General features: G+C 47.5%; 1 protein-coding gene across 2 annotated transcripts; it reads right to left on the reverse strand.

Moving 5' to 3' along the window:
* Positions 1-12,434: 12,434 nt before the first annotated feature.
* Positions 12,435-21,372, reverse strand: LOC100192950 (Actin-interacting protein 1-2). Of its 2 annotated transcripts, XR_563420.4 has the most exons (7): positions 20,870-21,372; positions 19,965-20,126; positions 19,086-19,272; positions 15,872-16,297; positions 14,605-15,012; positions 12,686-13,046; positions 12,435-12,600 (listed from the first exon to the last, which is right to left on the reverse strand). XR_563420.4 is itself a non-coding variant. In NM_001138128.2 (6 exons), exons 1-6 carry the CDS (start codon positions 21,259-21,261, stop codon positions 12,789-12,791), a joined length of 1,833 nt encoding a protein of 610 aa, NP_001131600.1. In that variant the 5' UTR covers positions 21,262-21,301; the 3' UTR covers positions 12,512-12,788. The 2 variants fall into 2 exon arrangements, 1 of the variants encoding a protein (NP_001131600.1); NM_001138128.2 differs by having other exon boundaries at positions 12,512-13,046; positions 20,870-21,301.
* Between the last annotated feature and the right edge of the window lie 88 nt (positions 21,373-21,460).

A 21,460-nucleotide genomic window follows, 5' to 3' on the forward strand; every position in this document is an offset into this window, starting at 1 on the left:
ACATGAGGTTGAATTAGGGGATAACGCACGTAATACATCGGCTAGAGGTTGTCACGACCAGTCACAACCCCTTTATAGGATGTCGATGGACACGTACCCTGAGAAACCGCAAATCGGTAGCAAAACAGCCGATCTGCACATGTCCGGCCCGTCCGCACGTGAGCGCGGACCATCCGGGCCAGCCACGGCCGGGCCCATTTTTAATGAGGTACCTAGACATGCACCCGAGCCACCACATACGTCACAGAACCCAAACTACCCAGTCGGACGGTCCGCATACAACGACGGACGGTCCGCATATAACCACGGACGGTCCGGATACATATCCGGACAGTCCGCGCATGAGTCTTTTGAGGAAGATTATTACCTAAATCCTCACTCATCCCAGCAACACTTCCCATCACACTATACAATGCACCAGCCCATTAATTCAAGATCTAGAGCCCAGGAAAACTTTCCGGTCCCACCTAGAAGGCCGGAAAGAAATGATCAAACCTATGAACCATACAGGGCAAACAGAAATGCACCACGTAGCTCAAACCAATGGGGGGAAAGACAACATACTAACATCCAACCAACCCCACCTATGTTTGACCAGAGAGCCGGTGGTCTTGCACCGGCTGCCATTGATATAGTAAGGGAAGAAATAGCCGGGGCGTTCCGAGATAAGCTCGGAGTAAGCATGGTCCCTGGGGGCAATCATATCGGAGACCTTATGACAGCCGATTTGATCACCACCCATACCCACAGGGAACCAGGATACCCGAATTCGCAAAATTTTCGGGTGATCAAGGAAAGAACACGCGCGAACACATAGGCCAGTTTTTAGCACAATTAGGAGAATTGGCCGACACGGAGGCATTTCGTGTACATTTATTTTCATTATCTCTAACAGGAACCGCGTTTGCATGGTATGCCACTTTACCTCCTAATTCCATTTCATCATGGGGGGATCTAGAACAAAAATTTCATGATCATTTTTTCTCCGGTGACTACGAGTTGGATTTGGTAGATTTAGTGTCATTACGACAGGCAAAAGATGAATCGGTTAATGATTACATCCGGAGATTCCGAGATACAAGAAACCGATGCTTCCAAATTCATTTAGCAGAAAAACAGCTAGCAGGATTAGCCTTTAATGGTCTACGATATTATTTAAAAAAAGATTAGAAGGCATCCAATTTTTTACACTAGCACAGTTACACCAGAGAGCTTTGGCTTGTGAAAGCCGGAGCAAAGAAACTGCTAAAACAATTCGTCACAACGTACATATAGTAGAATGCGACCAAAGTAGCTCAGATGACGAATCAGCAGAAGTGTATGCTGTTGAAATGGTTTGGCCAAAGCAGGCCAAATCTTCGGCTTGTTCCTCCTTATAGTCGGTTCAAAAGAAATGGCAAGAGGAGGTTAAGTTTACGTTTAATGTTGGTAAGTGTGATAAAATATTTGATGAATTACTCAAAAATGGCAACATTAAAATAAATCACACTGTTCCATCCACCGACGAGCTAAAACGTCGTGCGTACTGCAAGTGGCATAACTCATTTTCTCATGCCATTAATGATTGTAATGTGTTTCGGCGACAGATTCAATCGGCCATTAATGAAAGACGATTGAAATTTCAGGAAATGCAGGTGGATACAGAGCCCTTTCCGATGAACATGATCGACTTCGAGGGCAAGAAAGTCTTGGTTCGTCCAAACACAGCCGATAAAGGCAAAGGCAAAGAAACAATCATCGGTGATGATAAAAAGGCCGATGGGGATTGTAAAGTTTCTTGCAGGAAAGTGGTGGCCGAGAAGACTCCCGATGGAGGGGAGACTCTGAAGGTGACCATCACAGCCTCTAGCATTGGGGGGCAAGCGCACAAAGGGAGACAATTGCGGGAACCTGTGCTGCGCATCGCGAACAGTCCGCCATCCAGACGCGGATGGTCCGAAGCTTCTCCGGATGGTCCAGAGAACTCCAGCGGACGGTCCGGCCATGCTCAGAACTCACAGTGGCCACGTACCTTCAAACCACAACGACCAGAGATAGCTACGTGGAAAACAAATACATTTAAAGCAGCTGGTCGGCTGGTCAAGCCTGGCCCGACTTTCGATCAATTGTTGTCTAAATACGTGAAAAAGAAGGTCGGCCCCAGTGACCGGCCAGCAAAGCGACCCCGCTCACCCATTCATGAGCAACGTCAGGTCAGACCGATTGGATCACCCCACCAATTAGAAGAAATGAAAGGTAATACTGTACAATTGAGACCTAACATACCGACATGGACACCTCCACCCCCTTATCCGTCTATGCCATATCCATACACATACTTACCTCCACCATATGTCCCAAATCAAATGTGGGCATGCCATCATATCCATTTGGGATGCCACAGTACCCCGCCTGGGGGCCACCCCAAACATCTGCTTTTGATAGGTTGGCGCCACCAGTACAAGACCGATTGAGCATCGCTCAATCCGGCCACCAGGCACAGACCCAACAGGATTGCCGGACTACTCAGCCTCCAAGGCCGACCAATCCGGCAGGGGGCATATGCCTGCGGCAACTAAAAGAACGACAAAAAAGGAAATTATCAAAATAGGTACAACAGATGTCGTTATACAAAAAGAAAGTGAAGGGCCGATGATTTTTGGTGAATCGGCTAATACAACCAAAAAAGAAGATACGGCTACCATCAAAACAGCCGATCCAAAATACTCCATGCCTCGATGGTGCCCAGCGGGATTGACACGGTCCCAAAAGCGTAAATTACAGCGCCTAAGAGCAAAGGAGAGCTAAGAGAAGGAGGCAGAAAAGATATTCAATGACACACATCCACAGTACCCACCACCACAAAAGAAATGGAGACCAAAGGCCGTTGAGGAAAAACAAACGGCCACAAAAATAGAAAATCAAACAACACTCGTGCAGCACCCTGCAGATATGGCAGATAGCTCGGCCAGCAAGGCTGGACAATCTACACCAGGCATGGACCGTCTGGCCCCTGCGCGCGGACCGTCCGTCCTTCACCAGGAAGCCTCTGGACAACCTGCACCAGGCGCGAACCGTCCGGCCCTTGAGCGCGGACCGTCCGCCGTTCACCAGGAAGCCTCCGACGACACGCCAACAGCAATGGAAGAAGACGACCTACTGGGAGAGGACCTGGTCGACTACGAGGCTTCTCCAGAGCGCCCAGGTATGGACATGAATGTTATTACATTTTCCGCCGATTGTTCTATTATCGGCGACGATGAACCTGTTGTTGCCCAGTTTGATTTTGGTCCTAAAGAAGCCGCCTTTACTAAACCAAAGGAATCGGTAAATCATTTAAAGCTGCTCTTCGTGCGCGGTCACATTGATGGGATACCGATTGCTAAGATGTTGGTAGATGGAGGGGCGGCTGTAAATCTAATGCCTTATTCATTGTACAGAAAATTAGGTAAACAAGATGACGAACTTGTCAAGACCAACATGACCCTCATCGGTGTTGGAACTGATAGTTCGATCAAAGCCAGGGGAGTCACGTCCGTTGAATTAACCATCGGGACTAAGACCCTTGTTGTTGCATTCTTCGTCGCTGATGTAGAAGGAAATTACAGTTTAATCCTAGGCAGAGATTGGATTCATGCCAATCAATGCATACCTTCTACATTACATCAAATGTTAATACAATGGGTAGGCGATGACATAGAACAAGTACATGCTGATGTATCGGCCTGCATCGCTGTGGCCGATGCCCCTGTACTCTGGACTTATGAGACTGCTACATGTCTCACAGGAGTAGATTTTTCTGATTATTAATTCATAAGTATAGATAAGAAAGGTTTCATTCCTGTAATGCTAGAGCCGATGGAGAATCGGCTAAATCCTAAATAAAGTTAAATGAGGAATACACACAAAGTTCATGAGTCTTTGGTCACGGACAGTTCGGCTGCCAAGGCCGGATGGTCTGGTCTTTCACAAAAGGGTTCGGACTTTAAGACCGAACATCTAGCGCAGCGAAAATACAGTATTACGGATGATCCGGTCCCTGAGACCGAAAAGTCCGCCGTCACACAAAGATCATCTAATTCCTCTGTGGGGAGCATGATAGAGGAATTCAGAGATCTTGATAAATTAGGACAAGGGTTTACATCGACCGATCCTTTGGAGGAGATTGACATAGGAGATGGTAAAACTCCAAGGCTGACTTTTGTAAACAAGACCCTGGAGACCGATCCTAGAGATGAGATGATCGGTCTATTGAAGGAATATTCAGATTGCTTTGCTTGGAATTACACTGAGATGCCTGGATTAAGCCGAGAGATCGTGGAGCATCGGCTGCCTATTAAATCTGGTTTCAGACCTTTCAAGCAGAGAGCTAGAACATTTCGTCCAGATCTTCTCCCACGCATCAAGGACAAAATCCACCGGCTGCTAGAAGCTGATTTTATCAGACCTTGCAGAAACGCAGAGTGGGTCTCCAATATTGTGCCGGTGGAGAAGAAGGAGTCAGGTAAGCTTAGAGTATGCATTGATTTTCACAATTTAAATAGAGCAACTCCTAAAGATGAATATCCCATGCCCATAGCCGACGCATTAATCAATAATGCATCAGGAAATAGAATTATTAGCTTCCTTGATGGTAATGTCGGATATAATCAGATTTTCATGGCCGAAGAAGATGTGTCTAAAACGGCCTTTATATGTCCAGGCTTCATTGGTTTATTTGAGTGGGTTGTCATGACATTTGGTCTGAAAAATGCTGGTGCTACTTATCAGAGGGCTATGAATTTGATCTTCCATGAATTGTTAGGCAACACTGTGGAAGTTTACATTGATGATATTATAGCCAAATCGGCTGAGTTTAGTTCTCATATAACTGATTTGCGCAAAGCCTTTGATAAAATGTGTCGGTATGGTTTGAAAATGAACCCACGTAAATGTGCTTTTGGAGTGTCGGCTGGTAAGTTTTTAGGATTTGTCATCCATGAACATGGTATAGAGATAGACCCTGACCGAATCAAGTCTATTCGGAATGTGGGACCTCCGACCTGTAAGGTCGAGGTACAGAAGTTTCTCGGCAAGGTGAATTATTTACGAAGGTTTATTTCTAACCTAGCCGGGAAGATTGATGCGTTCACCCCTATTCTTCGGCTTAAGAATGATGTCGAATTCGCTTGGGAGGCAGAACAGCAAGAAGCATTTGATCTCATCAAAAAGTACTTATCTTCGGCTCCCGTATTAAAAGCACCACGAGCAGAAGTACCATTCCGATTATACATTGCCGCTGAAGATAGGGTCATTGGGGCTGTTCTGACACAATAAACTGAGGGGAAGGAGCATGTGGTGACATATCTAAGCCGAAGATTGGTGGATGCTGAAACAAGGTACACTTTTATTGAGAAGTTATGCTTATGCTTGTTTTATGCATGCACCAAATGTAGATGTTATTTACTGTCTAGTCATTGCACTGTTTCTGGTCAAACCGATGTGATCAAATACATGTTGCATAACTCAATTATGAGTGGTAGAATTGGTAAGTGGGCTTATGCACTCATAGAATATGACTTGGCCTATGAACCATTGAAATCTATGAAAGGCCAAGTCGTAGCGGATTTCATTGTAGAACATCGGATTATTGATATTCATAAACTAGACATGTCATACCTCTCTATTACTCCTTGGACTTTATATTTTGATGGATCGGTTTGCAATGAAGGGCAAGGGATTGGTATTGTGCTTGTTTCGCCAAGTAATGTCTCCTTTGACTTCTCTAGCCGATTGAAAACTTATTGCACTAACAATCAAGCCGAATATGAAGCCCTTTTGTTCGGTTTAGAACTTTTAAATTGTATGGGAGTAAAACATGTAAAGGCATTTGGTGATTCTCAGCTAGTCGTCCAACAGGTGTTAGAAGAATATCAATGTTTTGATGGTACTCTAAATAGTTACCTTGAAAAATGTTGGAGCATAATCCATTCTTTTGACGAATTCAGTATTCGGCATATCTCTAGAGTTGAGAATCATAGAGCTAACGATTTGGCACAAGATGCATCAGGTTATCGGATAAAGAGAGGGAAATTTCACAATACTGAAAATCTGATAACCAGTGCAGAGCCAAATCCCCAGGTCGCGGACCGTCCGCGTGATGACGCCGGACCGTCCGGGGTTACCAGGGAAGTTCTCCTAATCGATTCGGCTGATAATGAAGCCGATGCAGGAGATTGGAGGACGTCCATAACTAATTATTTACGAAATCCCAACGTTAGGACAGATAAGAACATTCGGCGTACAGCTTTCAAGTATGTTTTGATGAGTGATGAACTCTACCGCCGAACAGTCAACGACGTCCTGCTTAAGTGCTTGGGCCCAGATGATGCTATATTAGCCATGGCCGAAGTACATGAAGGAATTTGTGGTACCCATCAATCGGCTCCGAAGATAAAGTGGTTGTTGCGAAGGTCTGGTTTTTATTGGCCTAATATGATAGCTGATTGTTTCAAGTACTACAAGGGTTGCCAAGTGTATCAAAAATTCGGCGACCTACAGTTGGTCCCTGCAGCCGAATTACATCCTATCATCAAGCCTTGGCCTTTCAGAGGATGGGGATTAGACTTTATTGGGGAAATTCATCCTTCATCATCAAAGGGGCATCGATTCGTGTTAGTTGCCACTGATTATTTCACTGTTGGAACTTGCTCTCAGTCGCAAGGGGATCCAACACGGGTGAACAATGACGTCAACAGGGTTCTCGCGCGAGATGGCAATAGCTCTGTTAATCTGCCCTCTCACAGGCACTGTGCGGGGGTATTTATAGGTGTCTGAGTGCCCAGCGCCTTGTGTTAAGGACGCATGTGCCCTCAGCCACCTAGGTTATCCCCAGAATATTCCCATAAAGCGGGGTTACAGACTGTAATTACAGGAATGCCTTTACAAATTAGGCTCGTAACACGCGGCGGCCACGCAGGGCCCGTTACAATGGGCCGGATCACACGTGGGCCTCTGAGCTGGACAAGGCCGCACGGTGGAATGACGACGTCGCAAGCCTCCGCCTGGTGCCGAACCAGGCGAAGGGTGTCCTTGCCCGTTTTGTCTCCGTCGGACCAGCGACTGCAGCGAAGGCCTCGAGCGAAAGGTGACGTCTTTGCCTTCGCCCCAACATTTGCCCTCCGAGGGACCAGTTCGACAAAGTCACCTGGTGCCGAAGACGTCGCTAGATGGCGGAGACGCTGCCCTCGCTCGAAGTGGTTCCGCGGGGGTTTTTGACATGACCGTTGATTGACGCCGTACTGTTGGATAGCGGGTTTCCCGAAGCGCCGCGCCCTGTTGGATTGCGGGTTTCCCGAAGAGCCGCGCCCTGTATATAAAAGGGGGCGGGGTCGGCGCTTTTTGAACTTCACTTTCCGCGCTCCGTGAAAACCCTAGCCACCTTTTCCACCGTCTTGCTGCTCGTCTGCCCGCCGTGCTCTTGTTCGCCGGAGATCTGGCTCGAGTGAAGCAGACCGCCCGCCGCCGCCGACGGTACGTAGCGATGCCGACCTCCTCTTCTTCCGCTGCCGCTACGCCCCTGGCCGACGCCTCGCCGCCGGCGGACGCCTCGTTTGAGGAGACGCTGAGTAGTTTGATGGCGGAAGAGTTGCGTGCCGGCGATTCTGTGGATTTTGGCATGTCGCGGATGTCGTCGGTCCGCGTGCAGGATATGCAGCGGCTGGGTTACTTCGGCGGTGGAGTTGCTCGTGTCCCGGGGACGGAGGAAGTCCCCGAGCCTGAGGGCGAGTTGGTTGTGTTCGAGGCGTTCTTCGCCGCCGGTCTCCGCCTGCCTGCGCACCGATTTGTTGGCGAAGTCCTGCGCAGGTTTAATGTTCAGATACATCAGCTGACACCGAACGTCGTGGTGGCTCTGTCGAAGTATGTCTTGGCGACGACTTCGTACGGCGGACAGCCATCAGTCGAAGTGTTTGCGAAGTACTATTGCCTGCACTGGCAGAAGAGGATGATTGGAGATGAAGTCGCTCAGTTTGGGTCCTGCACGTTTACGCCGAAGACCGGGAAGACCACGATGCAGGTAGTCGAGTTGGTTCCTTGCGCCCGCAACAAGTGGGGCAACTGGAATGAGTTTTGGTTTTACGTCGCTGAGGGTACCGTCGAAGGCCATGAGGAACTCCCCGTGTCCGAAATGTGTTCTCATTTTTACTCAGCATACCCGTCCTTTGAGGTGGCGGAGGAAGATGCGGACGAAGGAGCCCTTCGGAGCGCCGCCGGCCTGAGCAGTGGGCGCGATTTGGTTGAAGAATTTGTGGCGTACGGGGTATGGCCCTTGGCGCATGGCTGGGCGTTGGGCGAAGTGTGCCCTCGCCAGATGCCTTTCCATGGTGGAAGGGTGGTGCGAAGTCCTGCCTTCGCGTTGAACCTGCAAAGCCGCGATCCGGCCGCCTTTGTGCGTGAGGCGGAGGATGGGGCGGTGCGGCTCGTTGGTCGTTACATGCCAAGGACAGAGGGCCAGCGCAGCTGGGATATCCGTGGGTCGAATGACCGCTTGAACAGGGTTTTTGAATTGAATCAATTGCCGTATGACGGCTATCCTGGTCAAGACGATGTGGACCGCCGTGGGAAGAAACCGGTGGTGGAGGCTAGAGACGACCCTGTGCCGGCGGCCGCCCCATCCTCTAAAAAGAGGAAATTAGGTACTGCTATGGGAGGACTTGGGGTTTCCGATGGTTTTGCTAGAGAGTTGATGAGGACATGCGCGGCCCCGGGGGGAAGGATGTCTTCGCCCGAGCTCCGAGAGTCTTCGGCTCGGATGCTGAGGGTTACCGGGGGTTGCTGGCCTAGGAATGTTCCTATCCCCCGCGCGGCCGGCGAAGACTCACAAGGACCTTGCTCTGAAGAACATGACGCACAAGGAGGTAATTGAGTTCATAACTGAACATATTATTCATAGATTTGGCATTCCCTAGACCTTGACTACAGATCAAGGGACTTCTTTTATGTCAAAGGAGGTACGTGAGTTTGCTGAATTATATAGAATTAAATTGCTTAATTCATCTCCATATTATGCTCAGGCCAATGGACATGCCGAGTCTAGTAATAGGACATTGATTAACTTTATAAAAAAGAAGATATTGGATAATCCTAAGCATTGGCATAAGATTTTGTCCGAAGCTTTATGGGCTCACAGGATATCTAAACATAGTGCTACTAAAGTGTCTCCTTTTGAGCTTGTCTATGGGCAGGAAGCAGTGTTGCCTGTGAAAATAAGTTTGAATGCTGTCAGGTTCGCCAGACAAAATGATCTAACCGTCATGGATTATTATAATTCAATGATGGATAATATTGATGAGGTGACCGACAAGAGGGTGATAACTTTGGGAGCAATAGAAAAGGACAAGATCAAAGTAGCCAGAGCCTACAACAAGAAGGTCAAAGCAAAGTCATTTCAAGTAGGGGACCTGGTGTGGAAGACCATCCTGCCTCTAAGGAGTAAAGACCGAAAGTTTGGTAAGTGGTCGCCAAGCTGGGAGGGTCCATATAAAGTAAAACAGGTAATGTCTGGTAACGCCTATTTATTGCAAACATTACAAGGCAAAGATTTACCCAAAGCCTTGAATGGACGTTTCCTTAAGCAGTACCATCCTAGTATGTGGCAAGATGCCTAAGAGAACCGATGTAATCACATCGAGTTATTTGCTTTTGGTTTGCTCAGCTCCACCAAAAGGCAGGGGGGCATATGTTGGGCACCAAATTGAGGTGCGGACAGTCCGACCCTGAGCAAACCAAATTAGGGTTCCGAGTTTTTCGCTGCGTTTGTTGGCAAAAATCGTGGGATTTGCTCGGAGTTTTGACGGTAAAGGGTCCAGCCCCCCTCCTCTATAAATAGAGAGGTCTACGGCCGATTTGTAATCATCATCAATCGAATCAAACACTTCTATTTCGCATTTTATCCTAGGAGTAGTTCTAGTCTAGTTTAGGTTTAGCCTCTCGATCTCCAATTTCTCGCTTCTCTTCGACTCTACGCCGATTAGAAGAGTCTAGGTCGGCCTGCCGAGCCTAGACACCATCTAGGATCTCTCCTCCCCGACGGGGTACCTCCCGGGAGCGAGATCCAGGCCGCCGCCGGCGACATCCGCTGCCTCTGCGTACGCGCGGACCGTCCGGCCCCCAGGGCGCGGACCGTCCGGCCGTCAGGCAGAAGACTCAGCCCCTGCGCCAGGTCGCGGACCGTCCGCGCCTGACCAGAGAGCACCGCCACGGTTCTTGTTGAGTGTTTGGCGCTCCGAAAAGGCGTCAACAGTTTGTTAGTTGAAAAAAATTGTAATGAATAATGAATAGTTATGGGAAATAATATTTTATGGTTGTAGTGGGGTATAGGAAAAGTATTTAGAGGAAACCGCTGCGGAAGATGAAAAAGTAGGAGATAAAAAGTTGATAATGTGACACAAAAAGTGATATAGGGGGAAAATTTAGGGGAAACCGCTGCGGATAACCTCAAGCGGACAATGGACATAGCCACATAGGAAGCACGAGTTGTCCGGGTGTTGTTTCTATAAACTAATTTTTAGCCTATCTATTTTGTTACATCTTAATATCTAAATTATCAAATACGAAATCTAAAATAGATTTTAGTTTCCATATTTAACAATTTATAAACTAAAATAAAACAAAATAGAGAGACTAAAAATTAGTCCCTAGAAATAAACACGAACACCCCTGAAGTTGATGAGTATATATTACATGATTAAACTTTATTTTAATAAAAAACAAAAATATATGTTTTAGTTAGATGGACGTTAATGTGGAGCCACAATCTCTATTTATACATAATTTTAATTTATCTTTAATTAAAACAGAAAAGAGATGGCGTGAACGTGGAATTGCGGAAACTAGAGCAAAGAGCAGTTATTTTGTTCATTTCTTATATTTACGGAAAGAGAGAGTAGAAGTAATAAATTTTCTGTCCTCATCTTCGATCTCTCGAACGGTTAGCTAATTTTTGTTGTAACCAATCGTCATTGTCACTGTCGCCGTCGATTAATCACTATCCTCCTCCGACCACCTACGCCCCCAGCCAAGAAGGGGCCACACCACTGGGGGCTCGCGCCGCCCTCCGCGCAAGGACACGCCGGTGCGCCGCCATCTCCCTCCTGCTCAGCACCAACGCCATCGCAAGCAGGTCGCCGTCGGTCGCTACCCGCCCACCCGAGAAGAAACTGACATAGATTAACCTGAGCAGAGGCCATTGTCGACCACCGTCGCGCTGCTCATTTCTCTCCCTGCTGTCAGTTCTCTTCTTTCGTTCTGTCGCCTGCGAAGGAAATGACGGAAGATGTACAATTATGTTAGAGCAGCTAACCCTAAATACAATTATATTTTGAAATATAGAACTCTAAGACATATGCAACGGTATTTTTTTAATTTTTCTCAATATACTACATGAAGTCACGTCACTCAGATTCTATCCCTACTCTTCTCACTCTCACAATGGTTCATCATAAATTCTTCATTTTTACCACACTACAAACATACAATATTATTTTCCATACATTTTCATCATCCATTATCATTTTTTAAACTAAGTGAGCCAAAGAGGTGCGCAGCGCTCCTCCACTTTTAAGGCTATCCACAACGAATCCTTTAAAATTTCCTTCTATACCGCACTATGCAGTTACCTCACCCAAATTCTACCCCTTATTTTCTCTTCCCCACAACACCCCTAAATTCTTCCTCTATAACCATCCAATCATAAAATATTATTTTCTACACATATTTATATCCAACATCAATTTTTTCCCAACTATCAAACTCCAACGACTAATGTTGCGCGCATGAAAGTGGGCCGGCGCCATCACGCTTGATCTGACGGACGTCCGTTTGGTCCCCTTCTAGTGTAGCGCGAAGAGAACGCTAGGTCTCCATCTACTGTAGCACAAAGAGGACGCCGTCAGGCGTTACGGCGCGTAGGGACTGCCTACAAGATAAGAGAGGGAGCGGCCGCACACAGCATAGTACTATTTGCTCCGCTTGTAATATCGCCTGTACTGTAGCACTAAACTGCGGAAGGAGCCGGAAGCGCTACAGCTACAGCTAGTCTAACATCAAAATACTGCTCTAATAGAGGTTTTATTTTATAAATAATCATCAAATAATTATAAGTTTCGGTCTCTATATCCTTATTTTATACAAGTATCCATAATCTTTTATTTATTTATTTTAACGTTTAATCTGCGGTCTCTATATCCTTATTTTATACAGTATTCGTAGTCCTTTATTGATCTATTTTAACGTTCAATCTGCCTGGCTGTGGCTGCTGCAGCAGCCGGAAAGCAGTCAAGCAGCCCAGCGCTGGGCAGCCGAATTTTAAGCTTTTAACAGTGTTCCACCGCATAATACACGTTTAAACGATGTCTTGCAGCAAAAGTTTCCAAGTATTTATGTGCATGATACAGTTACGATGCAGATGAAGTATATGAAAGCACAGTCAACGTTCGTAAAAACTTAACCACAGCGAAGTCAGTTATTAACGACTATTTTAGGGACCTGGGGTAGAAAAAGCAACAACAGTATCCCTATATTCTCACAACTCCTAACAAAATCAGATGCAGGGATACCGGATCCACTTACAAAGGAGTCTTCCTGAAAAAAAACAAGCAAAAATAATACAGCTCAAAAAGAATTGTAAAGGAAATTTAGAGCACAAATCGCAGATAAAGCAACAAACCATGCTATGACCCCGTGAGTAACAGCCACCAAACCAACAAAAAAAAAGTTTATTCCAATCAACAGCACAGACATTCTCATTGCACACCAGAATGAAGAGCGGCCTATTGCTGCACCACCTTCCAAACACGAATGCAAGCATCTTCACCGGCAGTCACCAGAATATCATTGTCGAGGAAGGTTAACCCATGAACCCCACCAAGATGGGCTCCCTTGATGGTGACGCGACTGGCTACCGGCTTGTCTATCTCGTAGACAATTGCACAGGTGTCCAGTGAGCCAGTGGCAACCAATCGACTGTCAGGTGACCAAGCCAGGGAGTTTATCCTGGCTGTGTGGTACAACATGTTCTTCAGCTTGACCTGTCGAAGAAAAAAATATATGTATTATGCAAACTGCAACCCCAAATATCGAGTGCAAAATAAGTCAGTCGAGCACATGAATGCAATGTAAAGATGTAAAGCACATTGCTCAACTGAAACAGACTGGATAAAGTTTATAGAAAGAAAATCATACAAGGGGCACCTAACCTTGGAACTCTCCTTAGATTAAGAGAAATATATTTTCAGCAATGTAATTTGCAACAGACCTTACATTAAATGGTTTTATTTTACCATTAAACTAAGGGCTAGTTTGGTGACCAGAAAAATGGAGGGGGTCCATGGGGAGGAACCCCTTCTATTCACAATTGAATAGAAGGGGATGATTGTGAATATAAGGGGGTTCCTCCCCCATTGATCCCCTCTATTTCCCTGGTCACCAAATCAGTCCTAATGGCGATTACAAGGGTATGGAAATGATTATAGAATACAAATTATTTAGCAATCAAGAATCAGTTTTAATTTCTTTTGATGTGACATGGCAGGGAAAGGCATGGTGTATTAAATCAATGAGCTGCATTAACCACAAGAATTATCAACAAAAACTCTAGCAAACTATAAACTTAGTGGAGACAAAACAGCAAAAGTGGCAAGTATACGTTACATGACAGATTTGGGCCTTGTTTGGATCTAACCCACGTGTGTTGGAGTGGAACTTAATTTAATTTCCACTCTAATCCACTTCAACACGTGGACTGAGATAAATATATAGACATTCAAACAAACCCTGGTGACAAGGGAATTGAGGGGAATTGGAGGGGATTGAGAGCTAGTTTGGGAGCAAGGGGAGGCAAACCTAGGGAGAGAAGACCCCCCATAAATAACTAAATATCTTATTCAAATGACACCCCTTGGAATTACTACCCGGAGAAATTACAGGGATTCTGGAGAGGATTTGGGTTCCCAAACTAGCCTTGAGGGGGAAATAATTTCCCCCCTCAAACCCCTCCAATTCCCTTGTCATCAAAGGAGGAAAAACTCATAAGGCTATTTTTGGATACTCTAGTATTCATCCCAATACACATGGGTTGAGTAGAATTGGGGTGTAAATTAGTTTAATTTACACCCCAATCACCCTCAACCCATGTGTATTGGAGTGAATACTAGAGCACCCAAACAAGTCCTAAGTAGTAACTCGGCCCACGGGGTAAGACCGCCCCCATGACATTTCATTTAAGGAGAAGACATTCCCACGCCGGTCGAGAAAACCCCTGAACCCCCCCCCCCCCCCCCCACACACACACACCACCACCCATACACAACGACAACGTAGTCCATGTAAGAACGACTGTGACTAGGACCGGACCTTAGACCTGTGCTTTTGCATGGGACATACGAGGGGATTTTTTTAACCATAGCCTGAAATTCGCTCCCACGGGCCAGACGAATCAAACTTAGGACCTAAGGAGTGCAACTCAGACCACCTAACCAACTCAGCTAGCGGCCCTTTAGCACTTATAAGTAGTAATGACAAATGAAAGTCCAATATTCATCATTTTACAGCTGAAAAAAAGAACTAGTAGTTGAAAACTGACAGTACCTCTCTACTTGCTCGATCCCACACAACAGCTTCCCTGTTGGTATCAGCAGAAGCAAACATAGAAACATCTGGCGAATAATGTATGGAAGTGATAGCACCCCGGTGCTTCTCAAGCAGAGCTTCTTCTGTGAGTGTATCGCCACTGATGGAATAGATTCGCAGTTTCCCATCTTGAGCACCCACAACAGCTTCTGTGCCATCAGGAGACACTGAAGATGACGTGATGGCATAGTTAACTTTTGTTGTAGAAATGACTTTTGAATTGTGCAGCAACACAATCCCGGAATCAGTAGTGATCAGTGCAAATTCAGGTTTCTGAATTGCAAGGTTCAAAGCATTTGGCTGACCGCCTATATCAACTGACTCAGCATCTCCACACTGGTTTCCATTAAGAGGAATTCTGAAGACCTGATTTCAAGGAGAAAATATAAGTTATCATAATAACTGATCCTGATTAAACTTCAACACACAAAAAAGAAAATACATCAATCAAAATTTGGAATTCAATATTTGATTTCATCAGTATTAATGAAATGACATTATAAAAAACAAATAATTCATTTCATAATTATTGACTTTTCAGGATTTACAAATCAATTGCCAAACATCGAGTCAATCTTCTAATAGTGTCTTTGGAAAGAAATGAACTGTATATATATTATCGTAAAGAATGATGGAGGCTGCAGCCCTTTCAAGCTATCCTGTTTAGCCATAGCAACTTCATCTGGTAATTTACAAACACATAAGCGTACAGTGAATGTTCAATGCTGACATTTGTATAAATTATCCTCTTACAAAATCACTCAAAGAAAGCAGACGCCTGGTCTATACAGGCATGCATATGTGAGACATAGGTTCAGCAAGGAGGAATACATCAAAGAAAGCAGCTCAAACCCTACAAAGGGAGGGTGAGCTAACTAATCTACCTCGATGTTCTTTTATCCAGTGCCTGATCAGCCGACTATATCATACGAGTTAAAACTCATAATGCTAAAGCATGATTATTTTAATACCTAGCATATACACAATTATTGGTTTATTGCCACCTCAGAAACTTATACTACCATCAAGGGAAAGCAGTCAAGATGGTCTAAACCCTTGACCTTCAAATTAGTAGGGAATTTAAAATAACCACATTTTTTGTACCAACCCAAAGAAGCTAGTCTAATCTCATAAATCAAAACAAGCCCTAGATAAAGATTTATGTTTATCCTTAATAGTTATGGATGAATACTAGTCATATGGGCAACCTGCTGATTTTTCTTACCTTATTATCATAACCTGAGGTAACAAGCTCTTCTTCTACTGCAGCAAAACATTTTATTTGAGTGTTGTTTCTGCGCACCAATCTGCCACCAAATCCAACACCCTGTATCCACCTCATGATGACACCATCATAGCTAGTAGATAGTATAGTTCTTGGGCTACTTTGAGGAAAGAAGACCAAAGAACTAACAGTCTTCAAATGTCCTGCAAATGTAACTGGTTCTTGGTCTGGGTTGCTTGCAGAGAACACATTAAATGTCCCACCAAGAGAGACTGTCACGAGGTGGTCATTCTGCCAGAGACAACCAACAAGCATATCATCCACACCTCCTATACCAGGGCAAGACAAAGTTCGATTCAATTTCCCACTTGCATCTTCCATGATATCCCATACTTTTGCAGATTTATCAGCAGAAACTGTTAGAACCTAAAGGCGCCGGTAAAATAAGAGAAAACCATCAAAAGTGGATAATCACTTGAAATCATATGATATTGCTGAGATAGGCACACATAGGTTGTGAGCACCAAACATCTATTGAAATTGAAAGGAACTAAAATTCTTAAGTGCAATGCTGCAAAAAAGTCAAACATTTGAAGGAAAAAAAAAGATAAGAGGTTCATAAAAAAATGAGATCATGCATATCCTAGATACAGGCTGGATCATTATCAGATCTAGGTTGAAATCAAATACTTTGTTGTCTGTCCAGTATGCTTACAGGTGGATCATGTTATATGTTCAACAACGATATGTTTTATCAAGCATATTTTCTGAATCTGTGTGTTGTTCCTCAATCATGCCTGTTAGACTGTGTGTGTGAGTGTGTGTGGGTCGGCACCAGGGGCGGACCTACGTTGGTGGGAGTGAGGGCACAGGCCCTCGCTCATTTTTCTCCCGTAAGTAGTATAGCACATTTTTTCACCATTAGGTCCTCTGCTCAACCTAACTTAGATGCCCTCACTCTATTATTTTGGTACTCGTCCTCACAAGTGTGCCCTCACTCCCGTTTTATCCTGGGTCCGCCCCTGGTCGGCACCACTGTTGGGCTGCCGGCCTATTAGGGTTAGGGTTGAGTCCCTATATATATGTGTACCCCATCTCCTATCAATATATCACTTTCATACTTCTACATGGTATCAGCCTAGGTTTAGGGTTTTTTTTCCTCCTCTCTCCCACCCAGCAGCCGCCACCACCTGAGCCGCCGCCGCCCCCGGGAGGCTCCTCCCTCCAAGGGCGGCAACTGCCCACCCGTGCCCGCTGCCTCCCCTACTGGCGGCCGTTCGCGCTCGGCGTCCGCGGCCTTCCTGCGCGCCGCCGCCCCTGCGCGCAGCGCCCGCCTCTCCCCTCCCGCCGGCGGCTCCCCTGCGAGCTCCTCCCTCAACATCGGCCTTCCCCCTGCTCTTCCCAGCCCTTGGCCTGGGAGCGCCCAGGTCCGGCGACCTCCCAACTCCATGGACGCAGGGACCTCCATCCACCGGTCGCGTCTGCCGCCGGCGCGCCCGCCCCTCCCCTCCCCGCTGGCGCACGGCCGCGCGACCGTCCCTCTCTTTGCCGGCGCTGCCGCCACGGGCGCAGCCGCGGGATCCGCCGCCTCAGCCCCACCGGATCCGCGTCCAGCGCCGCCGCCGCCGCTGCTGCGACCTGCACGCGCGCGGCTGGTCTCGCCGAGCTCCTGCACCGCGCCCAGCGCCTCAACCTCGCGCGCCCCGCAGCAGCGCAGCCGCCGACGAGCCCGGCGCTGCAGGCGGCGTACGCGGTGCCCCGGCCTCCGCAGCCGTCGCTGGCTCGCCGCGACTCCTCGCTGCCGTCGACCTCCAGATCAGCGCCGCCGGCGCCCCCATCCGAGCTCCCCAACAGGCGGGACTCGCCTGCGCCGCGCGACGAGGACGGAGAGGAAGCCGTCACGCGACCCGCAGTCACGGCCATGCGCCGACGGTGGGATGCGCATCGTGGTGCCGCTGCAGGGGTGGTCCACGTGCCGCCCTCCCCTGGCGGCCACTCCTCGCCACTGCCGGCCATGCCCGGCGACCCCTCCTCGGCGTTTGCGCCCCCAGTGCAGCGCCCTTCCTCGGTGTCCACGCTGTTCCCGGCGTCCACGCCCCTCCTCTGCGTCCGCCGCCCCCACGCGCAGCGCCCCGCGGCCTTCCTGCGCACGCCACCATCCTCACCAGTGCCGGCCACCTCTTCCCCGGCATGGATACCCTACGCTCCTCTCCCCTGTGTCGGCATCTTTGCCCGTGCAGCCCCTTGTCATCGCGCTAGCCACCTCCTAATTGCTCGCGCTGACGCCCCAGCAGGGCCTCCCTCTTCGAGCTTCTCCCGTCGCCGGTACCGTCAACACCCTTTGCTAGGTCCGGCGCAAGCCCCTGCCCGGCTGGACACGCCCCGCCGCCCACCCCCTTCTTCGCCTTCACTGGATCTGTCGCTGTCGCGGCCTTCCCGGCCGGATCCACGTTGCTGCGACCTTTCCGGCTCGATCCGCCATCACTTTGGCTGGATCGTGTCTTCCCGGCTGGATCCATCGCTGTCGTGGCCTTCCCGGCCGGATCTGTCATTTCCCCTTCTATTCTGCCGCGGGCGCGGACACCATGACCGGCGCAGACGCGTGCGCTGCTGTCGGCCTCCCTGGCGGGGCTTCTTGACGCCCGGACGATCGAAGAAGCAGGAAGGTCGGCATGCCGGTGCCCTTTTGTTGTGTCGCCCTGCCGATCGTTGACGCTAGAACGTCGACCCCTCCCGAAGATCAGGCTTCTGCTGCGTGTCTCCCGACCGCGACCACATCGACTTCGGCTACCTCGGCATCTAGGGGCTCTCGTCTTCTTGGAGCACACATCGGTCTCTACTCCAGCCGCAACATTCACATCATCACGACGCTGCGACTGCGGGGGGATTTCAACCCATCGGCTCCTACCTTCGGCCTCTACTCCAGTCTCATCGTGTGTGGTGCCCCCGTTGCGACTGCGGGGGGATGTTAGACTGTGTGTGTGTGAGTGTGTGTGGGCCGGCACCACTGTTGGGCTGTCGGCCCATTAGGGTTAGGGTTGAGTCCCTATATATATGTGTACCCCATCTCCTATCAATATATCACTTTCATACTTCTACAATGCCTAACAAATAATTCTACATCTAATCTAAGACAGTCTAGGTACACTATAAACACGACATTTACAACTATGTCACGAAAACTGAAAACAGAGAACAATTAATATCAAATTACCTGTTTACTGTCAGGACTCCAGCTAACAGCATATATGCTCCCTGTATGATTGCCTTCAGTGGAAAGTTCTCCTATTTTTTCTCCAGTTTTGCCATCATATATCAAACCCTTCTTATCAGAACTCACAGTGATAAACTTACTACCATCAGGAGCATACCGGATACAGTTAACAAAATTTGAGTGATCCCTGAAATGCAAAGTGAATTGAAAAATATGAAATATGCATCACAGGTGACAGAAGTAAATACTGTACAGGATGATGCGTAAATACAAAATGAATCACAACTAAAAGAAGTGCTCCCAAAATGTGCAAATCATGTAAATCAATAGGAACATTCTACTTTGAATGCATGGAGCAGGTGCAGGACAGATCATCTATGTACTCCAGTCACTTCAATGTGTGTCAGCTTCAGTAAATACAAGACATGATAAATTCTGATAGATGACATTCCTTGTTAACATGGCTACATCACTGATACAAGGGTAAGATTTTAATCACATACTTGTAATAAATGTAGTATAGTAATCCACATCAGATGTGTATATCTAGCCCATTGGCAAAAGGTATGCGAGATCGTAACAAAACAACTATGGAAGATGGGCTAGCCATACACTGTTAGAGCATGTACAGGTGTACAACCCTGAGCCATTGATCGGTTTCCAAGTATAAGAGATAACTAAGAGACCGCATGATACAACCCTGAACCCCTAGATAAAAAATGTAGTTAAGAGATAATATGTGTAGAAAGTCGAGTAGAGACGGGCTCTTAGCGAAGAGCCTGTCTCTTGTACTTTTATCAGTTAACCCCTAAAGACGTCTTAAGGGACCCTATATTAAATAGGGTTGTACATGCCCTAGGTAGGCCTCGAAACCAGCACCTTATGGAATGCTTAAATTTGAATGGTGGTCCTTCATAGAAGTTAGCCAGAAAATCTTCACCACATGTCACAATGCGAAATGGACGTGTTGGTTTGAAGTCACAGCTCAGAACCCTCTTTGAGTGCCCATCAAATTCACCAACAGTGCTGCCAGAGTCCCACCTACATAATGCAAAGAACTCAAATAAGTATATAAAGAAGTGAAAACACAAACAACAAAATCATTATGGTCCTCGCCTGTTTCTATGAGAGGATGATCTTTCTTCAATTATGCATTACTTATTATTATATGAAACTAAATGGCAACCAAATAATCATCATTCAAACAAATAACAGTACATGTATAGTCGAACCTAATGACAATTGATGGTAACGCTTAATCTGAAATAAGAACATATGGGAGTTTTAAGGACTGGCATGTTTGGTTTGTCTTCAGGCAAACCTGCCTGGACCAGGCAGCTCTCCTATGCGTTGGATTTCCAGCGCCAGGGCTGAGATGCATGCCTGGGTCCGAGATGCATGTCTGGGCCCTGGAGCAGGGGGTTGTCCTTGAGGGCACCAATCAAAATCGTCCCAATTTCAACAAATACTCATCCAATTCACAGAAGCTTGAACAATCCATGTGTGATGGGGACAACCGACAAGGGATATTCCGTCATCCCCATTGCAAAGCACTTCATACTTCATAGCATACATCCCTTGAACGGCCTTGTATAGCCAGATCAACAGTCAGCGGCTAACCCCAGTTTGAACCGCCGAATCGTAGCATTTCCTGTGCTCTCTCCCGAATCCCGATCACGGCCATCCCACAAAAAGGTGGTACCGTTGCCTTTCCCCTAACCTCCGAATCCTTCAAATGCGATCGAGATGGAAGGGAGGGAAGAGCATGTAAAATTTGTACTCACACAAATGCGCGGACGAAGGACTTGCCCTTGCCGTCCCCAGAGACGACGATGCGTAGGCCGTCGGGGGACCAGCGGAGGTCGTCGACGCGTCCCGAGAGGGGCCGAAACTCGGCCTTGAGAGCGCGGTCACCGTAGCGGCCCCAGACGCGGACGCAGCCGGAGGCGTCGGCGGAGGCGACCCACTCGCCGTTGGGGGAGAAGCGGGCGACGGTCGTGGGGTAGGCGTGGTCGGGGTAGGCCCAAGCGTCGAGAGGCGCATCGAGGCGGCGGATGATAACGCTGCGGCCGGTGCAGTAGGCGATCGTGTCTGTCTTGGGGTCCCCGGCCAGGAGGATTCCACGGCCGCGTTCCGTGGCCGGCGAGCACGCGTACGTCTCCACCAGCTGCGCCATTTTTCTTTTTTCCTTGCTTCGCGTGATCTGAGCTCGCGAGAGGGAAGGGAATGGTGGAGTTATTTTTTTTTCTTCCTTTTTTCCCTAATGTGGGAACGTGAGAGACAATCGTATATTTGATACTTCAAACGTATCACTTCGCGATAATATATCTCAAATATTTTTTTTCGCAAAGACACAACTACAAATATCTTCTAAT

The sequence above is a fragment of the Zea mays genome, chromosome 3 (genome assembly GCF_902167145.1).
Source record: "Zea mays cultivar B73 chromosome 3, Zm-B73-REFERENCE-NAM-5.0, whole genome shotgun sequence".
NCBI classification, from domain to species: domain Eukaryota; kingdom Viridiplantae; phylum Streptophyta; class Magnoliopsida; order Poales; family Poaceae; genus Zea; species Zea mays.